The sequence below is a fragment of the Hyalella azteca genome, unplaced genomic scaffold, assembly GCF_000764305.2.
Source record: "Hyalella azteca isolate HAZT.00-mixed unplaced genomic scaffold, Hazt_2.0.2 contig4153, whole genome shotgun sequence".
Classification (NCBI taxonomy): Eukaryota; Metazoa; Arthropoda; class Malacostraca; order Amphipoda; family Hyalellidae; genus Hyalella; species Hyalella azteca.
In genome coordinates, this window is record NW_025934378.1 from 96192 (window position 1) to 115845 (window position 19654).

The 19654-nt window shown below is 38.1% G+C and overlaps 1 protein-coding gene across 1 annotated transcript in view; it reads left to right on the forward strand.

Moving 5' to 3' along the window:
* LOC108671383 overlaps window positions 1–19654 on the forward strand; it is a 47325-nt gene that overhangs the window by 1521 nt on the left and 26150 nt on the right. The window contains exons 2-9 of the mRNA XM_018158924.2: window positions 10933–11019; window positions 12098–12238; window positions 12822–12989; window positions 13359–13397; window positions 13601–13712; window positions 14367–14497; window positions 15362–15485; window positions 16323–16354. Coding sequence (XP_018014413.1) covers window positions 10945–11019; window positions 12098–12238; window positions 12822–12989; window positions 13359–13397; window positions 13601–13712; window positions 14367–14497; window positions 15362–15485; window positions 16323–16354 — 822 coding nt within the window. The 5' untranslated portion in view covers window positions 10933–10944. The remainder of the gene's footprint in view (window positions 1–10932; window positions 11020–12097; window positions 12239–12821; window positions 12990–13358; window positions 13398–13600; window positions 13713–14366; window positions 14498–15361; window positions 15486–16322; window positions 16355–19654) is intronic.

The following is a 19654-nucleotide window of genomic DNA, read 5'->3' on the forward strand; positions in this document are numbered from 1 at the left end:
ATATTATAATTCAGTGTGCATACTATGGAAAGTAGAGCAAATTCGGAAACCGCGGTTTAATAATGTTTGAATCCCAGTTAATTTGAAACGAAAAGAACAGAGGCTAAAAAAAGCTGGCGCTTAAGCCGGTAAACGTTGATTTTCTGTATACAGATGTCTGGAAACAGCCACCGGATTTTATGACCTTGCAATCAAGCAAACATAAACTATTGTTGGATTCAAGCTCCATAGTAAATATGATGGGTTTGTGTTGGCGATAATCAAAGAAAAGGCCCACATGAGAGAGATGTTTGAAATTAAGAATTTATCATCTACATATCGGTTGTAGAAAATTGGCCTAAAATCACTATAGGACAATTGGCCAGCCATGTAGCCTCGTGTTAACACATGAAAAAATTAGCAAAGGTAGGGCCGAGACGACCCGTTGCTTAAGCCGTTTACCGGCTTAAAGCACCAGCTTTTGTTCCTTTAGTTACAAATTAAATGGGATTCAAACGTTATTAAACCGCGGTTTCCGAATTTGCTCTACTTTCCGTAATATGCACACTGAATTTGAATATTTGCGCACTATCTTTTTACTGAATGGGTTTCCTTCACAATTGGAGTATACTCAAATTAAGAAATTATTGTCTAAACAATATGCTGAGGTGGTTCCTGAGCGTGACGATAGGAATAGTGTTTATTGTTATTTTCTTTACGTTGGCCCCGCATCTGAGACGATGACAAAGGAATTGAAAGATCTATTCTCTAAATACCTCCCGAATGTAAATCTTCATTTACTGCTAGTGAACAATCTTAAAATTAGGTCGTTTTTCATGTACAAAGATCCTCTCCCTGTTCTTATGCGATCATCCTTAGTTCATCAAATAGTTGGGCGCAGTGAGCATCTGCGTATGGAAACATACATGCGCATCCCCCTCATTCAGCCGTACGTATTCATGCCGAGCAGTGCAACGTCCCGGTGACCAATAGTGATTTTAGAGTTTTAGCCTCCACAACCGGTGTTTCTGACATACGAATTTTAAAATCATTATATATTTTCAAGCAGAAGCCCAGTTTAAATGCCGCATACAGTTCCTATCCTCTACAAATTGTAAATAGATAGTACTTTCTCCCCATGTTATCTCATTTTTATTTGTTTTATTTTCGATTTTAGTTCTAATGTCCTAAAGTTTAGGTGGATTGTTTGAATGGGAATTTTAGGCTTCTAATTGTTTGTACCTGTGTTCTAGGTTTTGAACTGTGATGGAGCTGGACTCCGAAAAACGTTTTCTCATATAAGAAATGGTGAACTTTTTGGCTATTTTCTTTACTTTTAAATTCCTGATATTGAAAGATGATTTGAAGATGCGTAATTAAATATATTGAGATCGGTTTGGGATTATAATATATAATTTAATATGGCGGTTTCAGCGTTTATTAGGCCGTAAGCCTGTCGCGGATTCTCCACAGCATGTTGCGGGCTTGAATTCGCAAGCCACTGCTTCAAATTTTCTTTGCACCGCCGGGCCTCCCCGCCGATTCTGACCAGAGAAACTGGCGCACACAGCTGAGATCGAACCCACCCGCACTTCTCTGCTCCAAACTTGGTATTTTGAACTTTAACCACTGGGCCACCCTGCCCATCGAATTGAATGAGTTTAGCAAAGTTCAGTCCGGTTTACTCAGCTCAGACACAGTCCCGATTTTTGAAAGGACTACCGCTATACGCTACAAAAAATACGGTGCAACTCGTTCATGCGATCACGCTTCTAATCACTTCAAGTCAGCGACCTGTGGAACAAACTCCCTGCTGGCATCGTCGGCCGAATCGACACTTCTCTGAACCTGTGGGGCTGTGAGCGCTAACTCTCACTCACCTATCGAATCGACACTTTTATGTTTTCGGCCGCGGACTCACCTGTTCAATTCCTTGAAATTAAGAATATAACTAAATATTAGCAATGCGGTGCTGAATGAATTATTAAAGATTATAACGCTCTTTTATTTTTGATAAGAACGAAACTCCAAGAAATAACGTATAGTTATGATCGGTAACGTAAGATTAGGTTCGTTTGATCGAAAATTAAATTGCACAAAAATTTTTGATGATTTATCCAGCTCTGCATGAATAATAACTAGATTTGTTCTCAATTTCAAGCTGATCCGTTTAGAACTGAAGAAGTTATGGCTAGGACAGTTCGCAGGCGAGTTCGGAGAAGTGTCGATTCGGTGTTTTGGATGAGATTGATAACATTAGATTTAACATTAGATAACATTAGATTTGATAACATGATTGGCCTTATACAAAATTCCAAATAATCAAATTATGATACAGAAGTTTATAAATATCAGGTATTATCCGTCCCATGCAACGCGTTGTTAACATGCTGCTACATTTAATAATATAGAACAGAATTAAATTTTTTAAGTACCTAACTTAAATCTCTGAGTCCGTTTCATGACTCGTTCCTAACTTCCTAACACAAAGCTTCCGGATGACGAAGAACGTTCTCAACTTCTCAGTCTCACTTCTCTTTGTCGATTTTTGTCGTTGTGTTACTGTTGGGCAGTACGTACTATGCACGGGGAAGTCGATGCCGCATGGCTGGTATACTATTGTCACAGTATTGTGTATTGGAATTTTGGAAATTTAGCTATATTTTCCTTGACGACCGAAATTGTTTTACCACGCCAGTCATACTGTAAAAATCCGATATTGTATATTTCATTCTAACTAACTAAAATTTATCTGTTATTGGCTCCTGGGCGAGGGCGAGTCAATGCCAATATTGCCAATGACGAATGAGTCTCATCAGTCATATCATGTCATGTTATTTCACACTCATTTTGTATTTTTGTTTATGGTAACGTTGGCAAAGGTCCCTTGTCAAAATCTGGTAAATAGAGCCTACTACAGTTAGGTAGTACACTAAGTGACTAAGTACAGTACCTACATGCTAGCCTAGCCTATGATGCTAGAATAGCCTGAATAGGTAGCCCAAATTTAAAATTATTTGATTTTTTAAATTTTAAATAAGTTAGGCTTATACATATAACATTATACATTTATTATAATTTATACCTATGGCAGACTATAGATAATGATATTCTTACATAATATGATGTATATAGTCAGATGAGGTAAGCTGGTAAGACAGGACCAAAATCACTAACAAGCATGTAGCATCTATACCATCAATAAATAAAAAACCCTAAACTTATCACAAGGTGTAGTCTAGTATGGAATATATCTACTTGGCGAGCCGCGACTGAATTTTTCGAGCCGTGGTTTTATGGATTTGCCAGCCGTGATTCCATTTCTACGAGCCGTGATTCTATTTCACCGAGCCGTGAATTCCATATCTCGGCCATGAAAAGCCATTTACGAGGTGCGAATGCGAATTTATTTACAAAGTTTATGCACGTGTTACCCCAAATCTCTAATTTTACCCTTAAACAGTCAAACGGCAACAATAAAATTGGTCTCTACTGTAAGTTCAGCACGTGTTAATATACCTGTCTCTTATACACATCTAGATGTGTATAAGAGACAGTGGTAGGAGGTAGGAATGCCTAGTATATCTCAAAAGTTGCTTATTACTTGAGGTTACCTGCCTACATCCACAAACATGGCCAAAAATTTTTTATTTTAATCAGACAGAGCTTATTTCCCAAATAGGGTTAACTATTTTGTGACCCTTCTTTACATAGGTTTTCTTTAAAAATTAACCAAAAATTCATTATTTGCAGAACAGGGTTGAAACAAACACTGAAATGACTGGCAATGATTGCTCTAACATATTCTGTCATCAAATTAAATTCAGTGCAGTTAGAATGCATGCCATGGGCTGGTCCTTTCTTGCCCCATGAAGGCTGCGATCCTGTCTTACCCCATTTGACTATATAGGAATAGCTACCGTCATAGTGGCAAACCAGAGATTTTTTAGAATCAGTTCATTTTTAATTTCCTCATTTACTCAAGATTTGAACAAATTTCTTATGTATGATAATGCTGGTATCCATGATACTTTACTGGTCTACTTTAGACTACTTATAGGACTCAAAAACAAACTTGAAGGACTGAGGGAGAGTCTAAAAAACTCTGCTTTGCCACTATGGCTACCGTCAATGCCACTAAAATCGCCACCTCACTAAGTCGCCATGCTACAGGGAAAAGGAAATATTTATTAAAATGGACCCAATATGAACATTTAATTACCATAGGAAAATACTAGAACATTTATTAACATTGCTTAAAGATATTATAATACATTTTTGACGTATAATTTGTAATTAGTTTTGAGATTCCAAATCAACATGACAAAAATGCTGCAAGCGACACAAATTTTTTCCTTCTCCTGTCTGCACCGCATTTGGGCAATGGTCTATTGCAGAGAAAATGTTTTCCGTACCATCTCGGGGTCATTCTGAGCTGAAATGCAATAAAAAGAGGTTCATATTGCTTCTACTCCAAATTCTGAAGACACTTTAATATAGTCAAATTTATATGCGACTTAAGTGCATATAAATTTGGGATAAATGGCAAGGTTTGTGTAGGAAATTTGCTTCATGAGGCAGGCCTTGAAGGATAATTTTCGTTGCTAATTTATACTAACAATGTAATGGTAGTGTCAGAGTGTTGCCTAAAATAATTCAAGAATCGTTCCCCATTCATGTTCTTTCCAACAGAATTAGCAATTAGTTTTTAAAAACGTTGTAAAATGACTTCAAAAGTTGCGCACGACACTCTTGCATCGATCAGAGTTCCGCGAAGTGAATATAGCGCTGCATTGAAGTGTCTGAGCTCGTTGGAATAAGCATGACACGAGTCGACTTTCTTACTCATAATCTTAATAAGGTAAACTACCTCGTTCAATATCGTAAAATGAAGAGATTAAAACAAATAAAAACAATTTCACGCACTTAATTGAACTTTGAAGGATAAAACTCACATCGGATGATAAATATTTACGTACGTTATTTTGCGTGATCAAAACGAACGGTACATGCATTTGTTCGAGTATGTTAATTAATATTTTTTACCATTCAAGAAGACTTCATGAAAAGGAACAAAACTAAGATTGTGGAGGCAGAAGGACATGGATAGGGCTCTTGCAGCCGGCCCGCTGAGATTTGAATCTTCTCGCGTTAGCTGCTGCCCGTGCGTTCAATGTGCCACGCAAGACACTCGCAGATCGCCTCTCGATATGAGTCAAGGAATACTGTATCGGCAAACCAACAGCGTTGTCAGCAGAGCATAAGCTGTCGCTCTGTAATTACGTCGAGTATGTGACAAATAGAGGTTTTCCTTTGACCGTGGCACAAATTTCAATGTTTGCCTGGTGCATTGATCGTAGGTCCAAGAGACATTTTCGGAGAGAGAGGCCTCGCTACCAACGCTACATATGGGGGTTGAAGTTTAGTTACAGACACCCTGAGTCATTCAAACATCGGAAAGGCAAATGCTTAGATCACGGCCGAGCAATTTTTTCAACAAATGAAAATTGGATTGATTCTTTACGATTACTGCGAGATGCTCATGAACGTGATAACGTTAGTGAACGTTCCCATGACATGGTGGTGGACCTCAACAAGTCATCGCAGAATGTTGTCTTGCCTCGGCGAGTGAAGAATTCCCATTCTCAGCACGTGACATTACAATAACAGAAAAGAATCGATTGCTGCGTTTCACCGTACCTCGTTGCAATGGCTCCAATGATCATTTTTAAAGCCGCATTTTCAGAAGGCAACTACTGGTAGTTAAGCTACCAAAGTGTCTCTGACGAAGCTTTGGGCGGCAAACAAGCCACCGTCTCCATTGATTGTGAACTTGTCCTACGGTGGCTCACGTTAAGATTCTTTGCATTTGCCCCGCCATCAACAGATGAACCAAGAATTTTGCTGCTCGATAGTCACGCATTGCATTGCTCCTGTAGATATTGCCTATGTCAGTCAGAACAACTTGACATTTCAATAGTGTCAATGCCTATACCTATATATCCACAAAATATTGGTTATATCTATCACAGCTTGTAACTTACAAGGATATGCATGAGAACTGAAAGGGCGCGTTGTGCATGCAGTCATTGACGGACACAAAGTTTTGTTACGCATATAGTCTTATTCTTTAATTGATATTCCTTCTTCTGTCATGGCTGGTGTAAAATCAAATATGAATAAATACATGGAGAAAATATAACAATATTTTACCATGATCTATTTCAGTATCAATGGCTGGAGCTATATAGGTGTCTGTGACGGGTGATATAGTAATACATAGCGATTTCAGCGTTCATTAGGACGTTCTACCATCACCGATTTTTAGCATTGCAGAATTTTCACAGCTTGTTGCGGTTTCGAACACGCACCTCAGTGCTCTAATTTTGCCGTGCTTAACCGCCCAGCCTTCTCGCTGATTTGACCAGGACTGTAGCATGGTAGCTGGGATCAAACCCGCACCTTACTGCTCCAGCCACGCTATTCTGAACTGTAACCAATGGGCCACCTTAACCTTAAATCTTGAACAATGCTCACAGTACAATGCAGCTTTCTCGCTCAAGGCCGTGCGCACGTCCACGGTAAAAGCTGGTCTATGAGCCCCTTTCAAGACACAAAGAATGCATCGATGAGCAGCTAAATCTGCCAAGATTGCTAGAAGCCATTAACGAGTGCCAACCAATCCTAAGAGAGGTTGTTCGCGCGAGACCTATACAAACTACTCTTGAGAGAGACCGTTTGCGACAGACTCACTAAATGCTCTTGAAAGAGGCCATTTGCGTGAGACCCATTAACCACTCTTGAAAGAGGTAATTTGCGTGAGACATTAAACACTCTTACAAGAGACCGTTTCTGCGTGTACTACAAACCAATCCTACATAAGCCATCTATGCATGTCCTAAACTAACCTCACAGGTGGGAAGAAGACCCCAAAAAATTGACACAGTCGTGTATGATGCCACGAGCTCTGTAATTCGGAGCCTAGGTACATTGCTGAGAACATAGGACTTCTGTGTACCTTAGGCTCTCGTCGAAAGGGAACGATCTTGAGTTGGTTAAGTCGACGTAATACATTAAGGTCTTTCTCTTTATTTCTTGCAAGTCTGCGACTTAGTTTTGTGGGTGTAGTTACTAGTTACTGGCTTTTAATATTTCAGTGTCTGGCAGCGGACTCTACAAAAGCATTTCAGCGGTCGAGATCGCCTACTTGCGGGCAGTGCGCTCATTCTGTTGGCCGTAATATTGGCCCCCGTGTTATGGATGGGGTTGGGAATTACATTTTTTGGATTCAAAGAAATTGTTCACGCTGCGTACTAAGATATTCGCACTCAGTGTGCTACACTAGGTACATGGTAACAGACTAATTTTTCATACGCGATGTTCATCCATGAAATTTATTTTTTCGATAGAGTAGAAGCGAATGAATGGTATGAACAATGAACAGCCCTCCCAACCTCAATGCAGTGAAAAGGACAGCTTCTACGAGTTCTACCAGTCATGAAATTGAATCTTAGTGCAAATCGACTGAAATCTGGTAGCTAAAAGAAAGATATATTCCTTGGAGTTTCGTTTATTTTCGACCAAAGGCAATATTTTAATTTTTTTCTTTAATTTCTTACAGTTGGAGGGATGGTTCCGAGTGAATTTGAGGCTTTCTCTACTGTACCTCACGTAGGCAGGACTAGGCGCTAGTCACAAAAAGACTGCAATAACCTCGCCAGGCTATGGCGACTTTAGTGTACCCTTTGTTAATATCGCTGGCGACTTTAAAGTAGGTACTATATACCTCGCCACTCCAGACGAGTCCCGCGAACTTCCATTTTATTATATGATCAAGCAATAAAAAAAATGTAGTGACTTTTTTCTCAAAAGTCTGAACATAAGGCAACCCTGCACATGTGTTACATTTAATTTTTAGCTTATTGGTGTTTCAAAATTTAGTATATTCTAGCGGGTTTTTCGAAAGTGGCGACTTATGTGGCATTGACGGTAGGTATAATGATTGAAACAGTGACAGTCTAACAGTGAAACACTGAAACTAGGTTATAGGTAACATGGGCCCATGGCTAATGGCCTAATGCTAAATTGCTAAGCAAGCCTGATGTCAATCAATACCCTACCAGCCCTACCCAGTATAGCCACTAGCCAGTAATATAATGAGCCTTCAATAATAGTGAAGAGTTGCGATGCCGATGTTCAATTGCCATGATCACATCACAATTGATGCAGTAGTTTTATGCCAGTCTACCACTAGGCAGTCTAGGCTAACTATGCCAGTGAAATGGCAGTGATTGCCAATGCCAGTTGCCACATTTCCACATCAGGCCCAGCTAGCAGTCTGACTAGCACAGCATAGAGCACACTCAACACTGACCACAGGCCCATGCCCACAGCACTGATGACAATGTCACTTGACACTAGGACACTAGCCTTCAAAAGAAGGCTAGTGTCAGGAAGGCTAGCCTTCAAAAGAAGGCTAGTGTCATCTATTTTGTCAGGAAAACTAAGCCTCAACTCTCAAGTCCCTAAACAGCTAAACTTTCTACCACAGTGTCAACAAGCTTCTTAGTTACTATGTTACTATGTGGCAATCTAAGTTATCAAACCCTACGTAACACGGTAACTAGATAACTAAACAGGGTACAGGATACCTAGTACCTAGCTACCTACATAGGCTACATTCTATTTCTACTTTTTCTAGAAATCACAATTCTGACCAAAAGACCAATGTCCAATATTACACAAACACATATTTATTAGGAATTGGCAAGTTGAGTTCAAGTTGTTCAACTTAGTGCAGTAGCTGCTGAGTGGCTGGCTAGTGCCAACTGCCAACTTGCCAAGTGCCTGTGACTGAGTGAGTTGGAGTCTTGAGTGGTGACTTGTGTGAGGTTGTGTGTCATTGAAAATATTGATGACTTTGATTGCTTGAATTGATGGTAATCCACAAATCTCAAATTCATAGTGGCAAACCAGAAAATTTTTAAATCAGTTCATTTTCAACTCCCATTTTTACTCAAAATTTGAACCAATATCTTAAATCTTAATTTTATATATGAACAGCTGGTATCCATGAAACTTTGCTGGTCTACTTAGGACTCAAATTGAAATTGAGAAAGAGTCTAAAAAACTCTGCTCTGCCAGTGCCACTGTGTCCACAATCCACATGTGACATGAGTGACAACACTGACATGACCCCTGCAGTCCTGCACTCACTGCAGGCTGCAGTGCTCTTCAGGGTTAAGCAATAAGCAGTACTGCAGTTAATGCCGTAGAATGATTAGATGGGTCATGGGCATTGGGGCATGGAATGAAATGCATTGAAATGCATGAAACTTTTTATTTATAAAAAATAAATCTAAATTTTTTGAAAATTTGTTAGATTAGAAAGCTGTATAACTGCATGTGTACATTATTTTTTATTAAAGTTTATTGATTTTTAAAGCAAGATTGGAAAATTTTTACTCTCTACTGAAATTTTGTCTGCGCAAATGCCGCAAAGTTACACATTCTGAATAATTTTGGAATCTTGTGGCTTTATTGTGCTCTTGCTGTCAATGCCAATAATATTGTCTCAGCAGTGAAGAAGCTGGATTTTAATAGGGATACTCTATTTTAAACACAAAAGTGAACCACATCTTTCTGGCATGATCAGAACTACTTTATGGTCATTGTCATAATTGTGTACCAGGATGCAGAGTTTGGGGAATGCATCACCAATTTTTGTACTTCTAGACCAAAAATTTTGCTGATGGTATCTAAAATGGTATCTAAACGCTGATAGTATCTAAAAAGACTGCATTGCCGGCAATCTTCAAGATGCATTGCTGCGTCACCGGCAGTCGTCAGATGCATCACTGTGTTGCCGGCAATACTCAAGATGCGTTGTTGCTGGCAGTCTTCTAGATGCGTCACTGCATCACTGGCAATCTTCAAGATGCATCAATGTAGTGCTGGCAGTCTTCAAGATGCATCAATGTAGTGCTGGCAGTCTTCAAGTTCAGTCTTGAAGACTCCATTGCCATCAGTCTTCAAGATGCATCACTGTGTTGCCAACAGTCTTCAAGATGCATTGCAAAAATAATTTTCATCAAAATTCTTACAAAATCAACTTTGATGAGTGTATCTTTAACACCCAAGATATTTTAGTAGGTAGCCAATTGCATCGCAATCAAAATTGCCGAATTGTAGATTGTGCTTTGCAGCCTGATTCAACCAGCCAGAAACTGAAAATTTTAAGAATAATGCAGCCACTGGTGTACCTCCTGTTCTGTGGTTAGCATTGCAAAAGATTTGCAAGTATATAAAATGCACTAAATGTGTCAGCTAGATCTTTTGAAGGCATGTATTTTGCTGCTATCATTACTGAAGATGTTCAGATACACACCCACTTTCTGCACCCTGGATCTTGTGGTTATCAAACCCCAGTTATGGCATTCAGATTTAGCTACCAAAAGCCATACTCATAACTTGTGCATTTTTATTATATCTGAAAATCAACAACTACATTTTTGGAGCCATGAGTTAATCTATTTGCAGCTGTTATAGATAGAAAAAATGTGAACTGCAAGTCCATATTTCTAGTTGTGAATTTGCCATGCTGTGGCATAACAAGAGATGTGCATGTGTTATAGTCTCATCACACATTTGGCAGAGTTTCATGCATTTTCTTCAATCAGGGTGATTATCTGTCACTAACCTTCAAGGAATGCTGTTGATGTTTTGTTTGCTTATGCTACTTTAGTAAAGTAACAAGGGACTTTCCTTAGGATTATGTATTTATGATTTTAATATATATATTGGATGAAAATTTCATACCTGCTTGTTTCAAAAGCTATAGTACCTTTGTCATCCTTGATGTTTGCCTCATCTAGTGGTAATCTTATCATAACTTATTTTGTACTATCATTTGATGAATAACATTGACATCCTTTTACATTAAAATAATTTCAGGAAAGAACAATCATGAAAGATTCTCTGACCATCAACGGAGTGAGGCTGCTCTATGAAGGCAGCAAGAATGACTCCATAAAAGTTCAGGTACTGTCTATTGTCAATCACGTAATCTAATCTAATTTAAAATTCAATTTCTTTTGAATGTGATTTGAATTCTTACAAACTTCATTATAATTATCAGGTTAACTTCTATCTGCTCAATCACATATCAAAGTCACCAATCACCTCAAACTTATTAGTTTTCATGTTGAATTTTTGTAATCACAATAATTTTCTAAACAATTTGAAATATTATAATTGTGAAACAGCTATGTTTGGTAAAAGAATTTCATCTGCACTCTTCATGTTACTGGATTTCCATTCATGCCAAGTTTTGTACGTTTATTTTTTTATACAGGTATAAATATTTTGATCAATTTCAAGATAATCCCTGTAATCTTCTCACATAAATGGACATTTAGGTTGCTAATTGCACTTATAATATGGAGACTAAAAGACTGAATTGCATAAAAACTTTATTTTTTAACTCTTGTTAGATTTCCTAGGTACAATGGTTATTGAACTCAGCACAATTATAATGTTAAATTATGCAGTGTGGAAAAAATCAAGTATCTCGAATAAATTGACAAGGTTAACTTGGTTCATCAAAAAGTATGGAATTTTAGAATGGCATACATTCATTTATTGGTCTTGATGTGTGGCAACTTTTTCTTTTTAGAGTAGTCTCATTATTGCACAAATTTCTTCCAGTGGTGCTCATTTTTTGGAATGTACCAAGAGTGCTTGTTTGTAATGATGTTTAATTGGTCCATTGCATTCTGCTTGATGTTATGTCTTGACTCAGAAAAGTCAATTTCAGCAGCATTTTTAGCTTGAGGAATAACAAGAAAAAAACATTCCATTGGTTCCTTTGGCATCCCACTCAAAAAACATCACTCTGTGTTGATTTTGGATATTTTTTTTTAGCTGAGAATCAACAATGAAATTGTAAATCCATAAATGTGTATGTAAGTCAACTAAAGATTCAATGCTTTTATTATACACCAGTTAACTTCAACTTGAAAATTGAACATATAGAATGTTTTTGACAATTGTGCAACATAAAGTGTGAAATTATTGACACATTTCTGCTAGCCATAAATATATTGCACCATTTTGACAGGTTGTGTTCTCAATGCTGTACGACCACCACTATTATGCCCGTCTATCGGATGGCGAGGCACTGTCACCCATGGTGCGCTTCCCAAAGCATTCCAATCAGGACCCGCCTATTTATGTGGGTCATGTGCTGCAAGTGAGCAAGGTTGGTTCTTATGTGTCATCACACAAAATAAGTGACAAAATAAGTCAATTTATTCATCTGTACCAAATAAATAATAAGCAAGTTAAGTTGATATTGCACATAAGCTATAGAGCACTAGTATTTATTGAACGCAGAATCTCCATGATGGTTTATGTGGTGATATACATGCAATGAAGTGTATGTTTTTATGCATTGACTTACTCAATATCTTCTGTGTCACATTTTTGCATGAAAAATTCAGTTGTTCCAAAATTAGTTCGAGAACAAACCCTTTGTTTAGACTTTAGTGCAATGATAGAGTTAATTCCTTGTAAGAAGGACTAATATATTTGTGATAGGCAACTCGTTTCTTTCCTTTAGTGTTGTGAGTTCTCTTCACAGTCTTATTTTCTATAGTTTTGTTATGATTTACAGTAATTTATTAGTTTAATCAAAATTTTGTCAATTTTGTAATCGTGGTATTCTGTTGAATGGACCCTATCATACAGAAAAATTATTTTTATAGTTACGAAACAATTAAATATTTTCTATGTTTCCTGCCCAAAGGTCCCCTGCAATATTCCTCCATGTTATTTACCCACAGTCCAAACTGGTGAAGAGCGACCCAACTCTGAAGAACGTGCTGGATCTGCAAGTACCTTATCTCATGATCCAAGGCTTCAAGGTGGTCGAGCAGACTGACAGCTTGTACGGAGCTGTGGCCCGTAACACTGCCTACTTTGCCAGCATCAAGCACATTTCTGTTGCCCTGGTGAGACTTCACTAGGATAAATTTGTCTTCTAGGATCTCAATCTTTTTATTTTCATTGTTGTTGTTCATTGTTGTGTTCATCATTGTTGTGACTTTTGTGTTTAGTATAATAGTGTTCTATTAAATATTTTTTGAAATGTGGAATCATGGAATAAAATAACAATTCCCACAAGAATCCCGAATTGTAAGTGAATAATGCTCTGATAATATTGTGTATACATTTATATAATTTGTATTATATTTTCATGATGAAATTTGTCATGCATACCTATTGTTAAAATTCGTCTGGCTTTCTTATATATTTTTTGGTGTCTAGAGAACTTGTGTATTTTTTTTTAAATATTGATAATCTTCATCTTGTCATTTCAGGTGAAGTTTGATCGTTCACTGAAGGCCTTCCTGGAGCGTGTGAGTTATTCTGCCTCTCTCAATGTTATGCAAGTGAAATGCTTTATCTGCATGACCTAATGCATTCTCATACATGAAATATGTCCATTACGGTACTTATTATTAAAAAAATATATTTAGCAGAATATCAAAGATATTATTTAAAATGCGTTTGACGGAAGGAAATTGGCAATGCGTTTAAAGATTTGTTGTTTGCATGGCAGGAGGAAATTCGTGATGCAGAACTGAGGTCGTCCGGAGACCAGATGCGAGTGCGGGGCAACGCTCTCTTCAAGAAGGGGCTCTTCAGGGAGGCGGCAGCCTGCTATGAGAGCGGTCAGTACAGCGCCGTATTTCCTTATTATTGTTCCGTGATAATGTCGTGATGTTTGTTGGTTGTGTTGTCATGTTCATAAATTTTTATTCATTATTTGTTTGTCATCCGGCATTTTTCATCATTGCATTCGATCATTCACACTTCATTATTCACCATTCATTGTTCAAACATCACTGCTGTTTGCTCACAGTTCACACTGAGTTCGTACATGATGCAGTGTGTGAGTGCGATGCTTAACGTAAACAACGCTATCAACACCCGCTCATCCATAACGTCCATTAAACTAGTTCATGAATTGAGAAATTCATAAAAGCTAAATGAATTTGTCTTCATTCCTTACATATACATATTGTCAAATGTAATTAATGAATATACAAAGTAAATTTGTTCAGTGCTAATGCTCTTGTTGCTTTGCATGTTAAAAAGTGCATCCCAACTGTAAATGGTGCAATATCATTGCAGGCACAAATTCATTAAATGAAGCTTCAAATGAAATGTTCTCGCACGTTAGATTGAAGAGTAGAGATTTCCTTCTATGGACTGAACGCTGTACATCTCGTATGCTGCCTTGTAAATGGCTAAGGCATTATAATTGCTTGTATTTTCTTATGAAAAATTTATCCTGCTCATTAAAATATTATATTTTTGTGCAGCAAGTCGTCAGCAGGTGTACGACGACCGCATCTTCTCGAACCAGGCGCTGGTCTGCTTCCAGTTGGAGGAGTTCTCCAAGGCCTTGATGCTCGCCATGCACGCCATCAAACTCAACCCGTTCAACATCAAGGTGCATTACAAGTCTATTTCACTTCAACCCATCTTTCATTCTATGCATATTTCATTTCTACTCGTGTTTCATTCCATGCCTATTTCATTTCAACCCATGTTTCATTCCACGCCTATTTCATTTCAACCCATGTTTCATTACACACCTATTTCATTTCAACCCATGTTTCATTCCACGCCTATTTTATTTCAACCCATGTTTCATTCCAAACCTATTTCATTTCAACCCATGTATCATACCTACTCAACTTGAGCTTCAAAAAGCGTTTGCTTGAACCGAGTTTCCTTAAGTATTGTTTGACGCGTCTAAATTTTAGCTCCATGTTTTCATAAAGAAAAGGAAACACTCTGTCACTGTATAGAACACTCACACTACTCGTGTCAGTGATGCTGTACAAGTTCCATTCAGTGCCCACTAATAACGTCACACTCTACATACTAGAAATACCGTACTATTATTACCAAACAAACTTCACACACTACGAAGCATGATTGAGATTTGATACTTCACACTTGTATGCCACTCTGATAAATGTAAATTACGCCTTGCTAGAGAAATGTAAATTACGCCTCGCTAGAGTGAAAACACGCCTTTAATGAAGCTATAAATTGCATAATTTGGTTATGTTTTGGACTTGTCTGACACACATTGTATTAAAATAAACCGATTGCATTAAATTGTTTGGTGTAATGTTGTTTCAGAGATGTTATGTCGTATTATCTCGTATCGGATGTAACAATAGTGTTAGAATTTTAATTTAATTAAGGCAGACAGTCTTAGGATGAAATTATGATGTAGAAGTTTACATTTCTTGTCGCACCATTATTTGTCGCACATCGTTTGAACGTTACGACGTTGTCCCAGGCATACTACCGCGCCTGTCAGTGTCTGGAGGAGACCAAGGAACACTTCCAGTTGTTCGTCCAGAAGCGAGCGTGCCGGATCGTGTGTGGCCCCACTGCTGAGATGGACAAGTTCCCTGACCACAGTGAGTGTCTTATCTTGTACTCTATTGGCTATTGCATTCCTAACATAAGGCTTCCGTTAGTATACGCGGTTTCAGTTTAGTGTGATATCAGCATTCGAAGGTTAGGCCTACTCTGCCGTGATATCTAACGAGAAGTGCTACAAACTTGAGTTCTGACCTCATCCATACCGAACCCAAAAACAAAAAGGTTCTTGCAATGGCTTTAGGATTTAATGCAAATTCTTGCGATGGCTTCAACAGTTAATTGTTATGACCCGCTAGCTTATGTTTTAGTGGCTCGAAAGATCATCTCGGTTACACTACTGTCAATAGCTCTGTTTACTCTGCTGCTGTTCACCCAACGCCTACTACCGACCGCGACCCGGCGGAGGCAGGAACTTTAAGGGAACGTATCTCTATCAATAGTTATAAGGTCTGCTGATGAACATTAGAGGACGAATGCTGCCTTGGCTTTTATTTAGAACCGCGGTCTACTGACAAAAATAATAATGAGTTCTATTCTTTTAATTTTGTAATTTTGTTATCCACTGTCAGCCTCGTTCTTGATGAAGAATTTAGTAGAAATTTAAAATTAAATTCAAGGCCTTAAAGAAGTATAATTAATTCATTTTGGTGACTCGTTAAATTTCAATGGTATATTGGAGAGATCTTCAGTGACTTTCACTCGGTTATCTAGTATCATGTCTGTCAAATTCTTCTTCTAAAAGGTTCCTATAAATACTGTTTGATGTACAACAAAACAAAGTATTCACTGCAGAAATTAATTTTTGATGTACAACAAAACGAAGCAGATACTAGTATTCACTGCAGAAATTCATTAGTTCCTGTCTGTTTCAGATTTCACGACGCACATTCCATCGGAAAACACGGTAAAATGATAGGTTGCTCTTCCTTTGTTAAGTTTGTCAATTTAAACTTTAGTAATGATAAACCTCAGTTATTTAACTATTTTGTGTTGTCTAACTCCAATAAATTGTTATTGTATTCTAAATCTACTTCAGCTAAATTTTTCTATTATATGTAAAAAAATCCCTACTTAGGACTGACAATCAGCGATTTTGGAGTAGTTGAATGTTACTGTAGATTCGGATTAGATTAGTTGCATGTGTGGGATCCGCCCCAGGTTCTCAATCATCCATCTCCTATGAATAATGACAGGTCACTTGACCCTTAGTGCGTACAGTAGGTACTATATTTCGCAAACATGGGTCACGATTCAGACTCCCGGTTAGAAATGACAAAACTAAAATGAATAAAAGATAAGACGAATCAGATCACTAAGATGTACATATTCAGTTTAATACACACCCATCAATATACGTATACAAAACCTTACTGGAATATATGTACACTGAAAAAATGTCAAACCGGAAGACACGACACAATACTAACTGACACTACACACATACACATCCTGCCGGTATGGGTTCTGGGACTGTATTGGACATTAGTAAAACCTATTCTCCGGATTTAGGCTACTGATTTCTCTCGATTAAAATTATCTATGGAAGTGGACTATACTAGTAAGAAAATTAATAACAGACGAATGCTTACCATAACATTGCCCCCCTCAAGTGCAATAACTATTGTACTTCGCTCAAGAGGACATAAGACGATACACTAAGTGGTATTTTCAAGAAATAACTCTGGTCATAGGGAATTCACATTAAAACCTATTCTCTACGGATTCGTCACAAACAAAGTCAAATAAAATACACATTTATTAAACCCTAGCTAATAATACATAACAAAAATTACGGAACATTCCGATAAAATGTGCAAAAAATATCCATTTATTTACACAATAAAGTCTATTTACACAATATTGCACGCATTTTATTTCACATTCTTTCTCAATGTCGCACCATTAAATATCTGCTTTAGTCAGATATTTTCAACAAAAAAAAAATTAGATCAAAATAAAAATGACCATTTATGTATGTTTTCCAACTTAACTAAAGCACAATCCATTGTAGGAAACCTGACCCAAAAACTTTCGTTTGCAACTGCACCCAAGAGTATAATTGGCAGAAGAGATTCGAATGATTAGTTTTCCTAATGGCCGGCCTTAAACTGGCTCTGTTGGTTGTTGTTGCATTCCTCCAAGTAATTTCGCAACAACTGTTCCAAGTAACAACTCTTAAACTGTTGTGTTTGCAGCTTTTCTCAACAGGTCTTGAAAAAATGCCGGACTAAATTTTTCGATGGTTTCCAGATTAGCACTACCCATGAAAACTTTAGCCCAACAGTGTACGCCTGATATGCCTCGTGTACAACATTAGGTTGTACACGAGGGTATTCTTCGACAGGGCCACATGACCGAGTAATATGTTTATTTGCTTCAAAAGTACCAATTTCTTTCGATTAACATTAGATCTATCATTAGCAGGTACAGTATGAGCAACTGGATTACACTTCCGGTTCTGAACAGGTAACATGGTTAAAGGCTTATCACGTATGATCTTAGTCGAGGCGCGTCGTTCTAAGGTTATACATGAGAACGCCGCGACGCTCGTAGTCCACGCTGCACAGCGGGTTCATCCGAGTCAGAAATATCAACAATATTAACAAAATCGCTATCAGAAGAACTACAATAAGTTTCCACCGCTGTTATCAAGTCTCCAGTTAGAAAACGCGAGCATTTACACCAGGATTCCGGAATATCACGCCTCAGTTTACCCGTGTCGAGCAAACAACAAAAGTTGAGCGATGCTGCTTCCACAACACAGCTCGACGCTGAAAACAGGTTATTATTACATTTCCGGCGTGAAACATGGTAATTAATGCGTTTACTTGCAGCTATATTATTTGGCACAGGTAAACTAGGTTCCCGAGCAACTGGAAGCACACTGTTGATATTCTTCTGTTTTACACGGGAAACCAAATGCTCGCTGAGACTAAGCATTGAAAAGAATTCCTGACAAACAATGCAAATTTATAACCGGTAAGGAATTTTTAGCGTCTGGAGGATAAATAACAGGCCACTCCATTCCATGATGAACCCAAACGTTAATACCGAACACGTCAAACACAACAGATAATATCTGCTCGCAAGGAATCTGATTAGGGCAACGCATCAGTTTCATTTGCATGGAAAACTTCTTGCTTGCGATTACACCGAATTTAACAGGGTTATTCAGCAAATAGTGGACAAGCCGTCTCTCGACTCCCTGTGATCTGATGGTAACTCTACTGCTACCTTTCCCTCTTGGTCTCTCAGACACAGTAAAACAGATTTGAAAAATGAATCTTCACCGCCTTCAACAAATTCAAGCATGTTTGATCACTTCGGTAGCGAACCATCTTCACATTGCGCAGTCACACCGGCTGAACTCGCAATGCGTGACATGGCGTCGACGCACAAATTGTCATTGCCAGGTCGATACCGGATCGCAAAATCGTATTCTGTGAGCTCGCTCAGTGATCGCATCATGCGGGAATTTTCTTCAGACATATAATGGAGATATAACAAGGGCTTGTGGGCAGTAAACAAGATGAATGGCACTCCGAAAAGCAAAGACCTGAACGCTTTTACTCCCCAACGAATAGCCACAAGTTCACGCTCCCTCGTTTAGTATCGCTTCTGGGCATCGCTAAATGTCATGGACGAGAATCCTGTCGGTTTATTGGTGCCATTTTGCCTCTGCATTAGGCAGCCTCCAGCTCTTGTACCGGACGCATCTACGTACAATTCCAATTTATCAGCATTCTCACTATAATCAGGTTACGCTAAAATTACTTCCTCAACAAATGACTTCTTCAGCGTCTCATAAGATTCAATCAATTTCAGGTCTCCACGTCAATAGCCTTTTTAAGGGCCTCCAGTTAGATCAGTCAACGGTTGGGCAATTAATGAGCATTAATCAATGAACTTCCGAGCAAAATTTATCATTCCCAAAAATTGGCACAATTCTGTGACGGTCGTAGGTTTAGGATAGTCTTATTTTTGGTACAGGCTGGTGACTTGCGAATCCTACTTTGACCAATTTTATGCCCCAAGAATTGAATTTTAGCCTCGAAAAATGAACATTTTTCTACTCTAATTTTAACACCTTTTGCCAGCGTTTTTAAGACTTTCTCTCCCAATAACAGATGCTCATCGCATGTGTTGTTCATAATCAATGTGTTGTCAATATACATTAAAACAGTTTTGAAAGAAAAATTTGCAG